Here is a 13,786-nt window from a genome sequence, read left to right as displayed (position 1 = left end):
GTTCTCCTCTCTCCACAGAGGAATGCGGTAGCTCTGACAGAGTCACCATCGGGTTCTTGGTCACCTCTCTGACCATACTAAGATGAATACAGCAACGTACAGAGACATCCTGGATGAAAACCAACGCTTCCCATCTAATCTGTTGGAGTTTGAGAGGTGCTACAAAGAGGAATGAGCAAAACTGTCCAAAGATAGGTGTGCCAGGCTTGTGGCACTGTGTTAAAAAATATATGAGGCTCTAATTGCTGCCAAAAGTGCATCAACAAAGTATTGAACAAAGGCTGTGAATGCTTGCATAAATGTGATTTTTTTTAAACATTTTATTTGTAATAAATTTGCATTTAAAGAAAACTTTTTGCATTGTCATTATGAGCTATTGTGAGTAGAATTTTGAGGACAAAAATTAAGTCATTCCATTTTGGAACAAGGCTGTAACATAACAAAATGCGGAAAAAGTGAAGCACTGTGACTACATTCCAGATGGACTGGAGGTGGTGCAACAAGGTACTAGTGGTGTGTTGGAGTCTGTGTTTGTTTTTCATGATTCTGTATTTTTTTCCTCAGAATACAATTAATCCATAATTTCCACTCTGCTTGATCTAAAAATTAAACTATTATTGACTACCACAATTTATTTTCTTGATTTATTTGAGTGTTTCTTAAAGCCAGAGAGTTGCAATTTGAAATGACAAAAGTTTTGTGTTATGTCTGTTTTCTGATTGTTTTTAATTTATTTACAAAATTTAACAACTGAATAAAAATCATCCAAGACTGGTGATTGCATTATTTTAACCAGGGGTTGTAGTAACATTAAGTTAAAATTAAGAGAGTAATGCTCTAAAAATGGACATATACTGAAACTAAAAGAACATTAATCTAAATATACGCGTGCAGGGCTATTCAGTGTTTATAGCAAATACAATGGGGATATTTTGGCATGTTTGTTTATGTCATAGTTAGAGTAGTCTGATACACAGCGTTAGCTTAAAACCAGGTGCAAGCTGTGTTGCTCCCATGATCAGTTATTTATAGTAGAAGACCTAAGAATAGCTACAGTGTGTGTGAGGGTGCACTGCTGTTAAAGTTCGAGAAGAGAAGCACAGCTACTCTACTGAAGGTAAACATTGCAAATGTTCAAAAGTCTATTGATGGACAAAGGACGTTTATGTTGTCTTATTTATGAAATAGGAATGGATATCAGTTTAGCATTTAGACTTTTTTATAATAAATATTACTTGCATTATCTGCATGTGTTTACATGGAGGAGAATGTGCTGACTCCCCTGCAGGAGATCTGCTTGTATGATGGCCTGAAGTTGAAGTTAACTTGCATCAAAATGGAAAAAAAACACTGATCCGTTAATTTTACTTGTTTGTGAATATTCACTTTTTTGATTAAACTGTATTTTACATAGACGTGTATTCCAACAACAGGACCCGGATGGTGTGCAACAATCCCCGGTTTGGTGTAGCTGATTTCTCCCCATTTATCTGCTCATCTTTTTGCCGCAAGTAACCATTTTACTTGATGTCTATACTATGTATTTTCCCCAACAACCAATTCAACATTGACTCTTCATGAATTAAAAGATGACCTCAGAAGAAAAAGCCAATCATTTAGATTCATCTGATGATGACTTGGATGAAGACGAAGCAACCCAATATATAATAGAGCAAAGTTTATTTGAATATCGAAAGCTGAAAGGATTGAATCCAAGGTTATTGTTGATAAATCTTCACTGTATGTACTCCTTTTTTATCATTTCAATTGACTAACTAATCACTTTCTTGCTGTAGTGAACTGAAAGTAAGTCAAGACCCTGATGAGATTTTCAAAGCAATCAAGAAGGGTAATATAATATTCCTTATTCACATGTTGCTGATTTAGCACAAGCACCAATGTTTTATTAAGCTCTACAAGTTACAAATATACTGGAAAAAATACCCAATCTGGCAAAATACAATTGTTGTTGTCCTCCAAGGACTTTTTTTTTTTTTAAAAAACAAACTAACGTTGCTGCAAAAAAAAAAAAAAAAAAAATTAGAAAGAGCATGCATTATTGATTACATATTTTGACTGTTGAGAACAAAATAACCAAAATGAGCAAATCATAAAGTGGAACAATTATTCTGAGACAAATTCTTTGAATTTGTTCAAGATCACTCAGCTCTGTAGTGTGTAAGGGGTCCCAACCTGACGGCCCATATGTTGTGGCCCTCGACTTAAATGTATTATTTAGTGAGCGGCAATCTTGAATCCCACTAGACACCAACTACAATAACGGTGCAAAGACAAAAATTACAACACAAACACACATTGGGCAACATGCTTAAGGAAGCTTAAGTGTCCCTGACTATCTCCTTGGTAACTCAACAGAAGAGATGGGATTGAGGGCTTTTTGAAGGGAGCTGTGTCTTAAGGGAGCCATTCATTTTGAAAAGCTGTTCTAAAGACTGGCTTGTAATTATAATTATGTTTTTGTTTAACTCATTTTTTGTTTCATAAAGGAAACGATCACTGGTAGCAGTAATAAGATAAAAAGATGTTGAACAGAATAATAAAAATGTACACAAATATTATTTTACTTTACTGGTGGTAATTATTCTGAAATATTGGCTATAGTGTTTTTTTAATTTAGTTTTCATTGTAAACATTCCTTAAGGTGGTCCCATATGCTTTGACTGTGAAATTGTTATTTAAAATTTCCCTCACCTTAAAAATTTTGTAGCACAAAAGCATTTTAACAATACAGAAAAAACACACAAGAAATGAGTAAGAATAAAAAGTATAAATACAACTAGGGTACAAATGAAGAATACTAATGTGAATAAAACATTGTACAGTACTACCTGGTGTGTGTACACTTGAACTACTTTACATATCGTAACAATGAACCAAAAAAGTGGATACAAATAGATAAAAACAATTACAAGTAAAAATCATTAAAACGTGAATCCTAACTCTTTTTCTAGTCCAGTTGCTAGTCTGTATCTGCATGTGCATTAAAAAATGGCTCTCTAACGAATGGCAACTTGCAACCGTGAATCGGTTCTCAATGTTGGCTTGAAAGAGCCGTTCAAAAGAAACGACTCGTCCGCGAACGCTGCATCTCTACTCAACATTTTCAAAATATACAATGTTTGGATAACATTTTATATTTACTATAGAATATATGTATTTGTTTAAAATGGATCCCCATTAGTTGCTACACACTAGCCATTACTCTTCCTGGGGTCAATCACACGAGACAATAACATCAAAATAAAAACTCATCAATACATTCAGTAGAAACAACATTCAATAACAAAGGATATGTATAAAAATGCTATACATTAACAGTATTAAAATACATCAATTAGAAACAGGTCATATGTAAAATAAAGACAAAAAGGGAAAAATGCAATCTTTAGTGCAGGGGTAGGGAACCTGTGGCTCTCGAGCCAGATGTGGCTCTTTTGATGACTGCATCTGGCTCTCAGATAAATCTTAGTTGACATTGCTTAACACAATAAGTACTGAATAATTCCACTGGTAATCACAGTGTTAAAAACAACGTTCAAAATATAAAACCTTCTCATGCATTTTAATCCATCCATCCGTTTTCTACCGCACCTGTTCAATAAGTCGCATTAATGGTAAGAAGTATTTTATTTATTATTGGTTAGCTTCAGAATAACAATGTTTTTAAAAAGAATAAGAGACTTATTAAAAATGTTGGTCTTACTTAAAAATGCACGCATTTGGTTGTATTCAATGTTAAAAAATATTATATGGCTCTCACGGAAATACATTTTAAAACATTTGGCTTTCATGGCTCTCTCAGGCGAAACGGTTCCAGACCCCTGCTTTAGTGTATAGTATCTCTTTAAGCTTGATTTTAAAACCCCTTAAAAAAATGAACGATTGATTGAATGCCCTGAGACCCTTAAATGAGGGGTCGCCAACCAGTCGATCACGATCGACCAGTCGATCGTTGGGACCCAAAAATATTAGAAAAATAATAATTTATTAATATGACATCAGTGACACCCCCAACCGGAGAGTGACCAGCTGACCCGCTAACAGGCACACATTTTAACCCCTGAACACGCCTCGCCTCTCTCTCTATAGCCTCACATCCCGCAGCTCTCGACACAACGGCCACACACCCCGAGCACGACTGCACACTGCACCCGCTAGTCTCGCAAACACGCGTTTATATATATATATATATATATACAGTGCATGTGTGTGTGTGTGTATATATATATATATATATATATATATATATATATATATATATATATATATATATATATTTTTTTTTTTTTTTATTTATTTTTTTTTTCCAACAATATTTGATGTCCCAGAAAGACTGGGTTGGATTCTACGTTTTGGAAGGTACCAGAAGCATAAATTCACATATTTTTATAACGTCATTATTGATTTTCCTAACCTCATTATATAAAAAAAAGTATCACTTTATGGTGTGTAATGGTACAAGCTTAATAGTCTTGATATTCTCAGGATTTCAGTTGATCGCAACTGGACTGTTCAGTTAGTCTTAGATGACATTGTGCCTCTCATTCGAGCAGGCAATATCAGTTTGTGCTCATAGACTTAAATTGCTCAGATCTCGTCTAGATTCTATTCATACTCTAACAAGAAGACAGTGTACTCAGGCAAAGATGGTTTGGGCCTATTATGGTGTAAAACTGTTACGATGCAAAAGAGAGATCCCTCTGTCAATGTCAACCACAGTTATTAAAATTGCATTCCCTCTCATTACCACTGAGGTATTGTGCGGCAAAACTGATCACGTTAAAATTACACCTACCAGCCTGATAGAAAAACGATCACTGTAAGATGTTCCCTACCAGCCAGGTCGAGCTTGTTAGAATGTAAATACAACTCAAACAATTTGCATAGAGTGCAAGTGTTTGTTTATTCAAGCAATTAATTTTTATACGGTGAAACTAATACATGACATAGGCTGATAACATGCAATTAAGGGGGTTTCAAGCCTTCTTTATATATAATGTTGATTATTATGGCTCACAGTGTATGAAAACCTCAAAGTGAAAATCTCAGAAAACGTTAGGGTTTTCAAAAACTGTAAGCAATGATCATCAAAATTATAACAAATAAAGGCCTGACATATCTCACTTTACATGTAATGGGGTTAGTGCATATGCCTCACAATACAAAGGTCTTGGGTTCAATCCTGGGCTTGGGATCTTTCTGTGTGGAGTTTGCTTGTTATCCTGCGTGGGTTCCCTCCGGGTACTGCAGCTTCCTCCAACCGCCAAAGACATGCACTTGGGGATAGGTTGATTGGTAACACTAAAATCGGCCCTAAAATTGGACTTTCACAATATTATGCTAGACCCACTCGACGGGGGGGGGGGGGGGGGGGGGGGGGGTCACCCACATCTGTGGTCCTCTCCAAGGTTTCTCATAGTCATTCACATTGACATCTCACTGGGTGGTGAGTTTTTCCTTACCCTTAAGTGGGATCTGAACCGAGGATGTCGTTGTGGCTTGTGCAGCCCTTTGAGACACTTGTGATTTAGGACTATATAAATAAACATTGATTGATTGATTGATTGACAATGGATGGATGGATGGAGTTTGCTGTCACTTGTTAGTTTTACATTTGAAGTTGAATTGTTGACATGAAATAACCTTTGCACGATATTCAACTTTTTTGAGTTTCACCCTTAGTTGGGGCTTTGGCATCAGCATGTTGACTATATCTGACCAATCTAAGTGTATCTGATGAAGCCTGCTCTAATGAGAGGTAAAACATATTCTATGACAAAACTTAACATTCCAGTTGTCATCAATTGAATGCCCTAAGAATACAATGACTTGGATGAATAAGAACATCCATAGACTCATCTGTCTCATAGATTTTTATAAAAAGTGTGCCAAAATCTGCGAGCAAAATATAAAGCACTAAACTGGTGTAAACTTGAATTTTCACTTACATTTTTATCTCAATATAGAATTCCAACATTTAGGAGATATGTATGTGTAAACGTTTTATCTTCATGCAGGTGATGAGGATGCACTTCAGCAACTAACAGCCCACCCAGAGATTCTATCTAGAGTTAATGAACATGGATGGATTCCTCTGCATGAAGCTGCAGTGCAGGAGAGTAAACACATACTTGAAATCATCTTTTCAGGTGGTTAGGGTATCTATTTAAGGATGACCTTTTAACCACAGAGTAGCGTGATTCTGATGTCAAATGTGTTTCAGCATCTCCTTCAGGGACTGCCCAGTGCCGCACACTTAAGGGAGAGACACCATTGTTTTTAGCTGTAGTTTACGGCCGCAGACAGAATGCCACATTTTTGTTACAGAATGGATGTAATCCTAATCTCCAGGACGATGAGCAGGATTCTCCTTTAGTGGCAGGTATTCCACACAACACACATTTTCTGCATTTGTCTGGCATTTACTGTTACTCTCGCTCCTCATTTCTCAGCTATTCTTAATGACCAATATGACCTGGCAACACTACTGCTTCGCTACAATGCTCAAGTGGATCAGATAGGGCCTCTTAACAGGACGGCACTACATGAGGCTACCTTTCTAGGCCTGGAGAATTTTGCCTATCTGCTTCTTGAGTCTGGTGCCAACCCGAATGCATGTGACACTAAAAGGAAAACTCCACTGGCTCTGGCTGCACAAAATGGACATCTTAGTGTGGTTGAGTTATTGTTGCAGAAAGGTATACAACATGAAGTCAAGCACCATAATTTCCTGGCTATCGAGTGCACCTAAATATAAGACACACCTACCTAATTTTTAGACAGATTTTATTTTGCGCATATATTGGCCGCACAAGTCTACAAGCCACAGGCGTACACATTAAAACTTTATATTGCCCAAATTTAACAAAAGATAGTGCCTATAACACAGCATACGGAGTCGTCACTGACCGTGGTTTTTGTCCTTCTCTTCCTCTTTGCTAAAACCGCTAAAGTCGTCTTTTTTTTATGCTGCTTTGGTGGTGGATTTTTGCTCCGTTCTACGGCTGTTCCCATTTTCAGTGGCTGGGTTGATCATCATCGACTTTAGGGTTGTGTTGTGTGCATTCTGTCGCGTATGAGATGGTGAGAGTGAGCCCATAACATGCTAAATGGCTGATTGAATAAATGTGTGAGTGAGTTTGATTTAATGTGAACAATTTCATTGGTGTGATAGAATAGAACAGAACACTTCATTGTCATCTAACATGGTGCCTACTCTGTTAGGTGCAGTAATAATATAAGAAAAACAATAAATAACTTGTTAAAAAATAAATACATAAATAGAAAATACAAACAGCAGTGCAACAGTGAAAAACAGAGTAAGCTGTCGGGTGCATGAAGTAATGAGATCTTTTCACACCATCATATTCATTCAGTATATATGCGCAGCGCAGGCTATATGAATAGCCTACTCATCCCTCGACAGACCAAACACTACTGTTTGCATCATCTTCTTTGACTTTTCTGTCGCCTTCAACACCATCAAGCCTCGGTTAGGCTGTGAGGGGAGAAGTTGAAGAGCATGGATGTGGAAGTTCCCATCATCACCTGGATTACCAACTACCTGACAGGCAGACCGCAGTATATGGGACTGCATAGCTGTGTCTGACTGTGTGATCAGCAACATCGGGGCCCCTAAAGGAACATTACTTTCTCCCTTGTTGTTTATCATCTACACTGGGGATTTGAAGCACTGTTCCGAGCTGTGTCACTTACAAATATATTCGAATGACATGTACAAAGTGGGGTGTGTCTAAAGAGGACAGGAGGAGGAGTATAGAACACTGGTGGATGACTTTGTAAAGAGATGGTCATCAACTTTAGCCGTAACAAGGGCACGCTAATCTCTGCCAATCTCTTTCACTGGCAGAGATGTGGAGCAGGTAACATCTTGGTAATACCTCGGTGTCAATTTGGACTGCAAGCTTGAGTGGTCTAGAATAGAATGGGCTTTATTGTCATTGCACATAAAACACTCAAAAACTTTTTAAAAAGGGTCTCAGCTGACTGTATTTCATTTACTAGTCTTTCAACGTCTGCAACAAAATGCTCAACATTTTTTACCAGTCACTAGTGACCAGCACCATCTCTTTTGCTGTGGTGTGTTGGGGAACGGGAGTGAAAGTGAAGGACACAAACTAGCTGGCAAAGATCATCAAAAGGGCTGAATCAGTTGTGGGCATCAAGTTGGCTAGACTAAAGGAGGTTCTTAAAAGCAGAACTTCAAGTAAGATCAAGACAATTATGGGAAATACCTCTCACCGCCTGTACAGCACTATGGACAGACTTTTGCAACTCAAATGTCAGAAGGAGCGCTATAGCAAGCAAGTCTTTTCTGCCAGAAGCTATCAGACTTTATAATGCACATGTAGGATCCAGAAACATCATGCACTTATTTATTTTATTAATTTATTGTATTTTTATTTTTATACGTCTGTGTTAGTTTTATGTGTTTATGCTAAGGCAAACACATTTTCTTGCAAATTCTCTCTCTCTCTCTCTCTCTCTCTCTCTCTCTCTCTCTCTCTCTCTCTCTCTCTCTCTCTCTCTCTCTCTCTCTCTCTCTCTCTCTCTCTCTCTCTCTCTCTCTCTCTCTCTCTCCCTCTCTCTCTCTCTTTCTCTCTCTCCCAATACATATACTGTAGGTGCATTTTAGCCTGTCTTGTATGTGTGTGCCACTGTATGAATGTGATTGTGTGAATGGTCTCAGTACAACATACATCCAAACCAAATTGCAGTTTTATAAATATCTGTATATGCGGCAGGTGAAGTTTGTGAAATATCCATAAATTAGCCACAAAATTGTATAAAGCGTAGGGTTCAAAGCATGGGAAAAAAGTAATGGCTTATAGTCACTCTGTATATTACGGTAATAGGACCTGGAAATGATGCGATGAGGTGGGGATTTGTCCAGGGTGTACGCCGGCTTCCGCCCGAATACACCTGGGATAGGCTCCAGCACCCCCGCTACCCAGAGAGGGACGAGTGGTAGAAATTGGATGGATAGATGGACCTGGAAATGATCAGATTTTTAATGTATTTAATGCCTTTACTTGGAAACCTTACTGATATTGTCTTGTTTGGTAGGTGCAAACGTGGAGTGTGAATCAGAGTCTGGAACGGTCTTGTTTGACGCAGCAGCATCAGGAAACCCTGACATAATCTCCTTGTTGCTGGATCATGGAGCGGATGCTAACGTGCCTTTGCACAGTGGCCACCTGCCCATTCACCGTGTGGCATATCATGGACACATACTGTAAGCAATCTTTACCATCTCCTCCAAATTTGTGCCTTTCTGGTTTGTAGTATAAACCAGTGCTTTGTTGTGACATTAGGACTATTCTTTGATAGGGCACTGCAGCACCTTATCCCAGTGACCAAACCTTGCGCTATAAAGGAGAGTGGCATGAGTCCGCTTCACTCTGCAGCCGCTGGAGGGCACTCTCATTGTGTGGAATTGCTACTCAAAAATGGCTTTGACCCAAACTTAATGCTGCATCCGAGAGTGCGATGCAACTACGATGATGAACGCAAGTCTGCACTTTTTTTCGCCGTGTCCAACAATGATCTTCAATCCACCCGTTTGCTTTTGGAGGCCGGGGCTATGGTGAACCAGGACCCTATCAGTTGTTTGCAGGTGGCTCTTAGACATAGCAATTATGAGCTTTTGATTGATTGATTGATTGAGATTTTTATTAGTAGGTTGCACAGTGAAGTACATATTCCGTACAATTGACCACTAAATGGTAACACCCGAATAAGTTTTTCAACTTGTTTAAGTCGGGGTCCACTTAAATTGATTCATGATACAGATATATACTATCATATATACTATCATCATAATACAGTCATCACACAAGATAATCACATTGAATTATTTACATTATTTACAATCAGGAGTGTGGAGGGGGGGTGGGGTGGGGGGTGGGGGTATGGACATCAAGTAGTGGACATAGAGAGAGAGAGAGAGAGAGAGAGAGAGAGAGAGAGAGAGAGAGAGATCAGAAGGCATAAGAAAAAGAATCTGCATTTGATTGTTTACATTTGATTATTAGCAATCCGGGGAGGGTGTTAGTTTAGGGTTGTAGCTGCCTGGAGGTGAACTTTTATAGCGGTTTTGAAGGAGGATAGAGATGCCCTTTCTTTTATACCTGTTGGGAGCGCATTCCACATTGATGTGGCATAGAAAGAGAATGAGTTAAGACCTTTGTTAGTTCGGAATCTGGGTTTAACGTGGTTAGTGGAGCACCCCCTGGTGTTGTGGTTATGGCAGCTCATCAATACCTTGCTGAGATTTGGGGCAAATGTGAATTACTACTCCAGAGTCAACACCACCCATTTTCCCTCAGCACTGCAGTATGCAATAAACGATGAGGTCATGTTGAGAATGATTCTGAATTATGGCTACGATGTGAAGCGTTGCTTTGACTGTCCCTATGGTGACAGTTGCCACAACTTTGCTCCCTGGACAACACCAGTCATCAAAGATATGGTGGTGAGATGGGTCAAATATAAAGTCAGGAAACTACTACTTTTGAGATGTCAGCATGTGATGTGTTGCTTTGTGTTTTATTTTAGTTCTGTGAGGTGATAACTGTGTCCTGGCTTAGGGACTTATCTGCTCAGGTGGTGCGGATCATGCTCGACTACACCGATCATGTCTGCCTTTGTGCCAAGCTCGGAGAGGCTTTACAGAAGCAGACACAATGGCTAGAGATTTGCCACATTCAAAGTTTGAACTTTATTTATTCCTACCTTTATTTTTCAGCACATATGCATTGTTGACTTTGTGTGATTCCTATATGTATTGTGTTTCAGGAAATGCACGAAACTTAAAGCACCTGTGCCGGCTGCAGCTTCGGGAGCATCTTCATTGCCTAGGCTTGAGAGCTTCAATTTTTATCAACTTCCTCCCGCTTCCAACCACCCTGAAAGATTACCTATGTTACAAGGAGTTTGATGTGTACAACAGGGGCAGCGTAGCTATTTGATAACATACTATACACGGTATCAAATCATTTTGTATTTCAGTTACATTATACTATTGTATTAAGCTGCATGTATTCAAATTTCCAGTGAAATTTGTAGAAAAACTAACTTGCATTAAAAAACATGGTCACATACTCAAAACCTTGCATATCATTGTGGCCCCTCCAGTAAAAAGGGATCCGTCCACTCCTTTGCTTTGTTGACCGTGTTCTGGAACAGATCTCAGAGGAATTAGGACAACAATTAAACTACACACTTGACCAATTAAGTTTACGCGTTGCTCTGTGAATGGGCATTGACTGATCGGGCCAACTGCATGTAAAGACATTATCCTTGGACATAATTTTTTGCATGAGTGGATTCTGCGTTTATAACCAAAATAAGTTTGAACAAAACTACAAAACTATAATCCCTCTGTTTTTTTTTAAATTCATGTAAGAAATCAATTACGTACCACATTGGACCGGTCCAAGGTTTCTTGTTGTATCCGACTGGGTTGAGTTTTTTCTTGCCCTGATGTGGGATCGGAGCCGAGGATGTCGTTGTGGCTTGTGCAGCCATTTGAGACACTTGTGATTAAGGGCTATATAAATAAACTTTGATTGATTGATTGATTGTTTAATTATACAGGTAGGCATTTAGTAGTTAAGCCATTCATATTCTTTTTCTGTAAAGTTCAGCTCGGGCCTATCCCAGCTGACTTTGGGCAAGAATAGGGGTATACCCTGGACTGGTCACAAGTCAATAGCAAGGCATATCTGATCTGCAGAGTTCAGGCACAAAAAACGATAAATGCCAAATTCCAGTTTTGTAATAAATGTGCATTTTTAAATTTAGACTATTATTTTGATTGTTAGAAACAAATCAATGACAACCCGCATCAGCGGGATGGCTGTTTTATGAAAAGTTTCACAAAAAAACATTTACTCAAAACAAGAAAAATTGAGATGTCTGTTTTTGTGTCTGAACTCAAGGAGTCAAACTGATGTAAATGAAAACGCAACCAACAAATATATTTTTTGAGTTGCTATATAGGGCGGCGTGGCGAAGTTGGTAGAGTGGCTGTGCCAGCAATCGAAGCTTTGCTGGTTACTGGGGTTCAATCCTCACCTTCTACCATCCTAGTCACGTCCGTTGTGTCCTTGGGCAAGACACTTCACCCTTGCTCCTGATGGCTGCTGGTTAGCGCTTTGCATGGCAGCTCCCGCCATCAGTGTGTGAATGTGTGTGTGAATGGGTGAATGTGGAAATACTGTCAAAGCGCTTTGAGTACCTTGAAGGTAGAAAAGCGCTATACAAGTATAACCCATTTAGCATTTATTTATCTATATGGTTTTTCGAACCTTTTTAGAGAAGAAAAAATAAACATATTTGCTTCAATTCATAAGAGTTAATTCAATCCTTTCTATAAGTTTTCTTTGCTTTTTTTCCACCATGTGCCTAATATTGCCCCTGGACCACTTCCTTAGTTTTTTGTTTTGTTTTCCTGTCCTGTGCCTCTTAAATTGACTGAACAATATATTATTGTTCATTGCACCTGGACCTTGCCTCTGCTGATGCTTCAGGATCCAACACTCTCACCAGCCATCACATACAGTGTCTTTTAAAATGGTCCAAAGCTGTACAGCGGCTGTAGGACTCTAGAGGATTTGCCCATATAGCTAGACAGGATAGGTAAAAAAAAAGAAAAAGGCAGAGGTACAAATAATGACACTAGTCTACGTTATTAAAAGTGGTAATTAATTTGATATCAACATATCGTAAAAAAAAAAAAGTCTTGATACATTTTTATAATTGTCTATTGTCACTATACCTGTCAAATGGAAATGAAAGTACAAAGCGCTGCCCTCGCTACTGGAGTTTTGAGTAATTCTGGAGTTTTCCTGACCACTTAATGTGATCACAGTACAGGAGAGCTTGCTGACATCTTCAAGCTGAACCCTGTCTAGCATGAAGCACAGATTAGCTGAAACAAGCAAATTGGAAATGCTGTTAACCGTTGAGGCTAACTGGCCCCAACACCAATTCAAAGCAGTTGCCTAGCAACCTGGACGTTATTAGACTGCGGGAGTGTTGGACAGATTTAAAGATTTTTGATAACACAGAATGATCTCAAAGATAGGCTGGCACCTCCAACTGGACTCCAGTGGCAGTCGGTATATCCCAGGAGCAGCAGTAGCTACTAGTTGTATGGTATACTAATACAGTACCACGATTCTAATGAATTAAAAATTATACTATAATGCTTCTGAAACATAACGCGATTCTTTTTTTTCTTCCTGATATTACGGCAAAAACACACAATAAATGTGAAGCCATAAACACTGCTTTAAAACATAGCTAGCTAGCGGCTAACATCCATATGCAGTCTGTAATGTTTTAACTACCGTAGTATCCAGACTATAAGGCGCACTTAAAATACTTTTTTCTGAAAAATCGACAGTGCGCCTTGTAACCCGGTGCGTCTAAAGTACAGAATAAGTCCTGAAAATGTGCGCGTGTCCGCCAATGTAGTCCGTGACGACACTGTAGTCGATAAGCTTCTTCTTTTTCCTTATTTTTTTGTTATGGGACATTCATTCTCCGCTGTTGCCATTTCTAATATAAAGTAGCTTAAGTTCTCACTTATATCTTGCTATGGAAGCGCTAAAAACTACCGGTATAGTTGGTTTACATAATTCACCCACAATTTTTCACGGGACACATTTGTTGTTGCACTAGTGAGCCATGGAGGAGGAGATGCTGCTTCGTTATTGATTTAAGTAAATGTCATTAA

The 13,786-nt window shown here is 38.7% G+C and overlaps 1 protein-coding gene across 2 annotated transcripts; it reads left to right on the top strand.

The window, feature by feature from the left end:
• The first annotated feature begins 1,084 nt into the window (after positions 1-1,084).
• asb14b (ankyrin repeat and SOCS box containing 14b) lies at positions 1,085-12,357 on the top strand. 2 transcript variants are annotated; one of them, XM_062053713.1, is made up of 12 exons: positions 1,085-1,117; positions 1,434-1,512; positions 1,590-1,717; positions 1,797-1,849; positions 6,039-6,170; positions 6,245-6,403; positions 6,474-6,719; positions 9,109-9,277; positions 9,373-9,687; positions 10,297-10,516; positions 10,600-10,753; positions 10,840-12,357. In XM_062053713.1, exons 2-12 carry the CDS (start codon positions 1,441-1,443, stop codon positions 11,010-11,012), a joined length of 1,821 nt encoding a protein of 606 aa, XP_061909697.1. In that variant the 5' UTR covers positions 1,085-1,117; positions 1,434-1,440; the 3' UTR covers positions 11,013-12,357. The 2 variants fall into 2 exon arrangements, with proteins under 2 accessions (XP_061909697.1, XP_061909696.1); XM_062053712.1 differs by having other exon boundaries at positions 6,039-6,173.
• The last annotated feature ends 1,429 nt before the right edge of the window (positions 12,358-13,786 follow it).

Source organism: Entelurus aequoreus, linkage group LG07 (assembly GCF_033978785.1).
Source record: "Entelurus aequoreus isolate RoL-2023_Sb linkage group LG07, RoL_Eaeq_v1.1, whole genome shotgun sequence".
Lineage (NCBI taxonomy): Eukaryota > Metazoa > Chordata > Actinopteri > Syngnathiformes > Syngnathidae > Entelurus > Entelurus aequoreus.
Note: the sequence above shows the minus strand (reverse complement) of the source record. Positions and strands in the feature narration are given on the sequence as shown.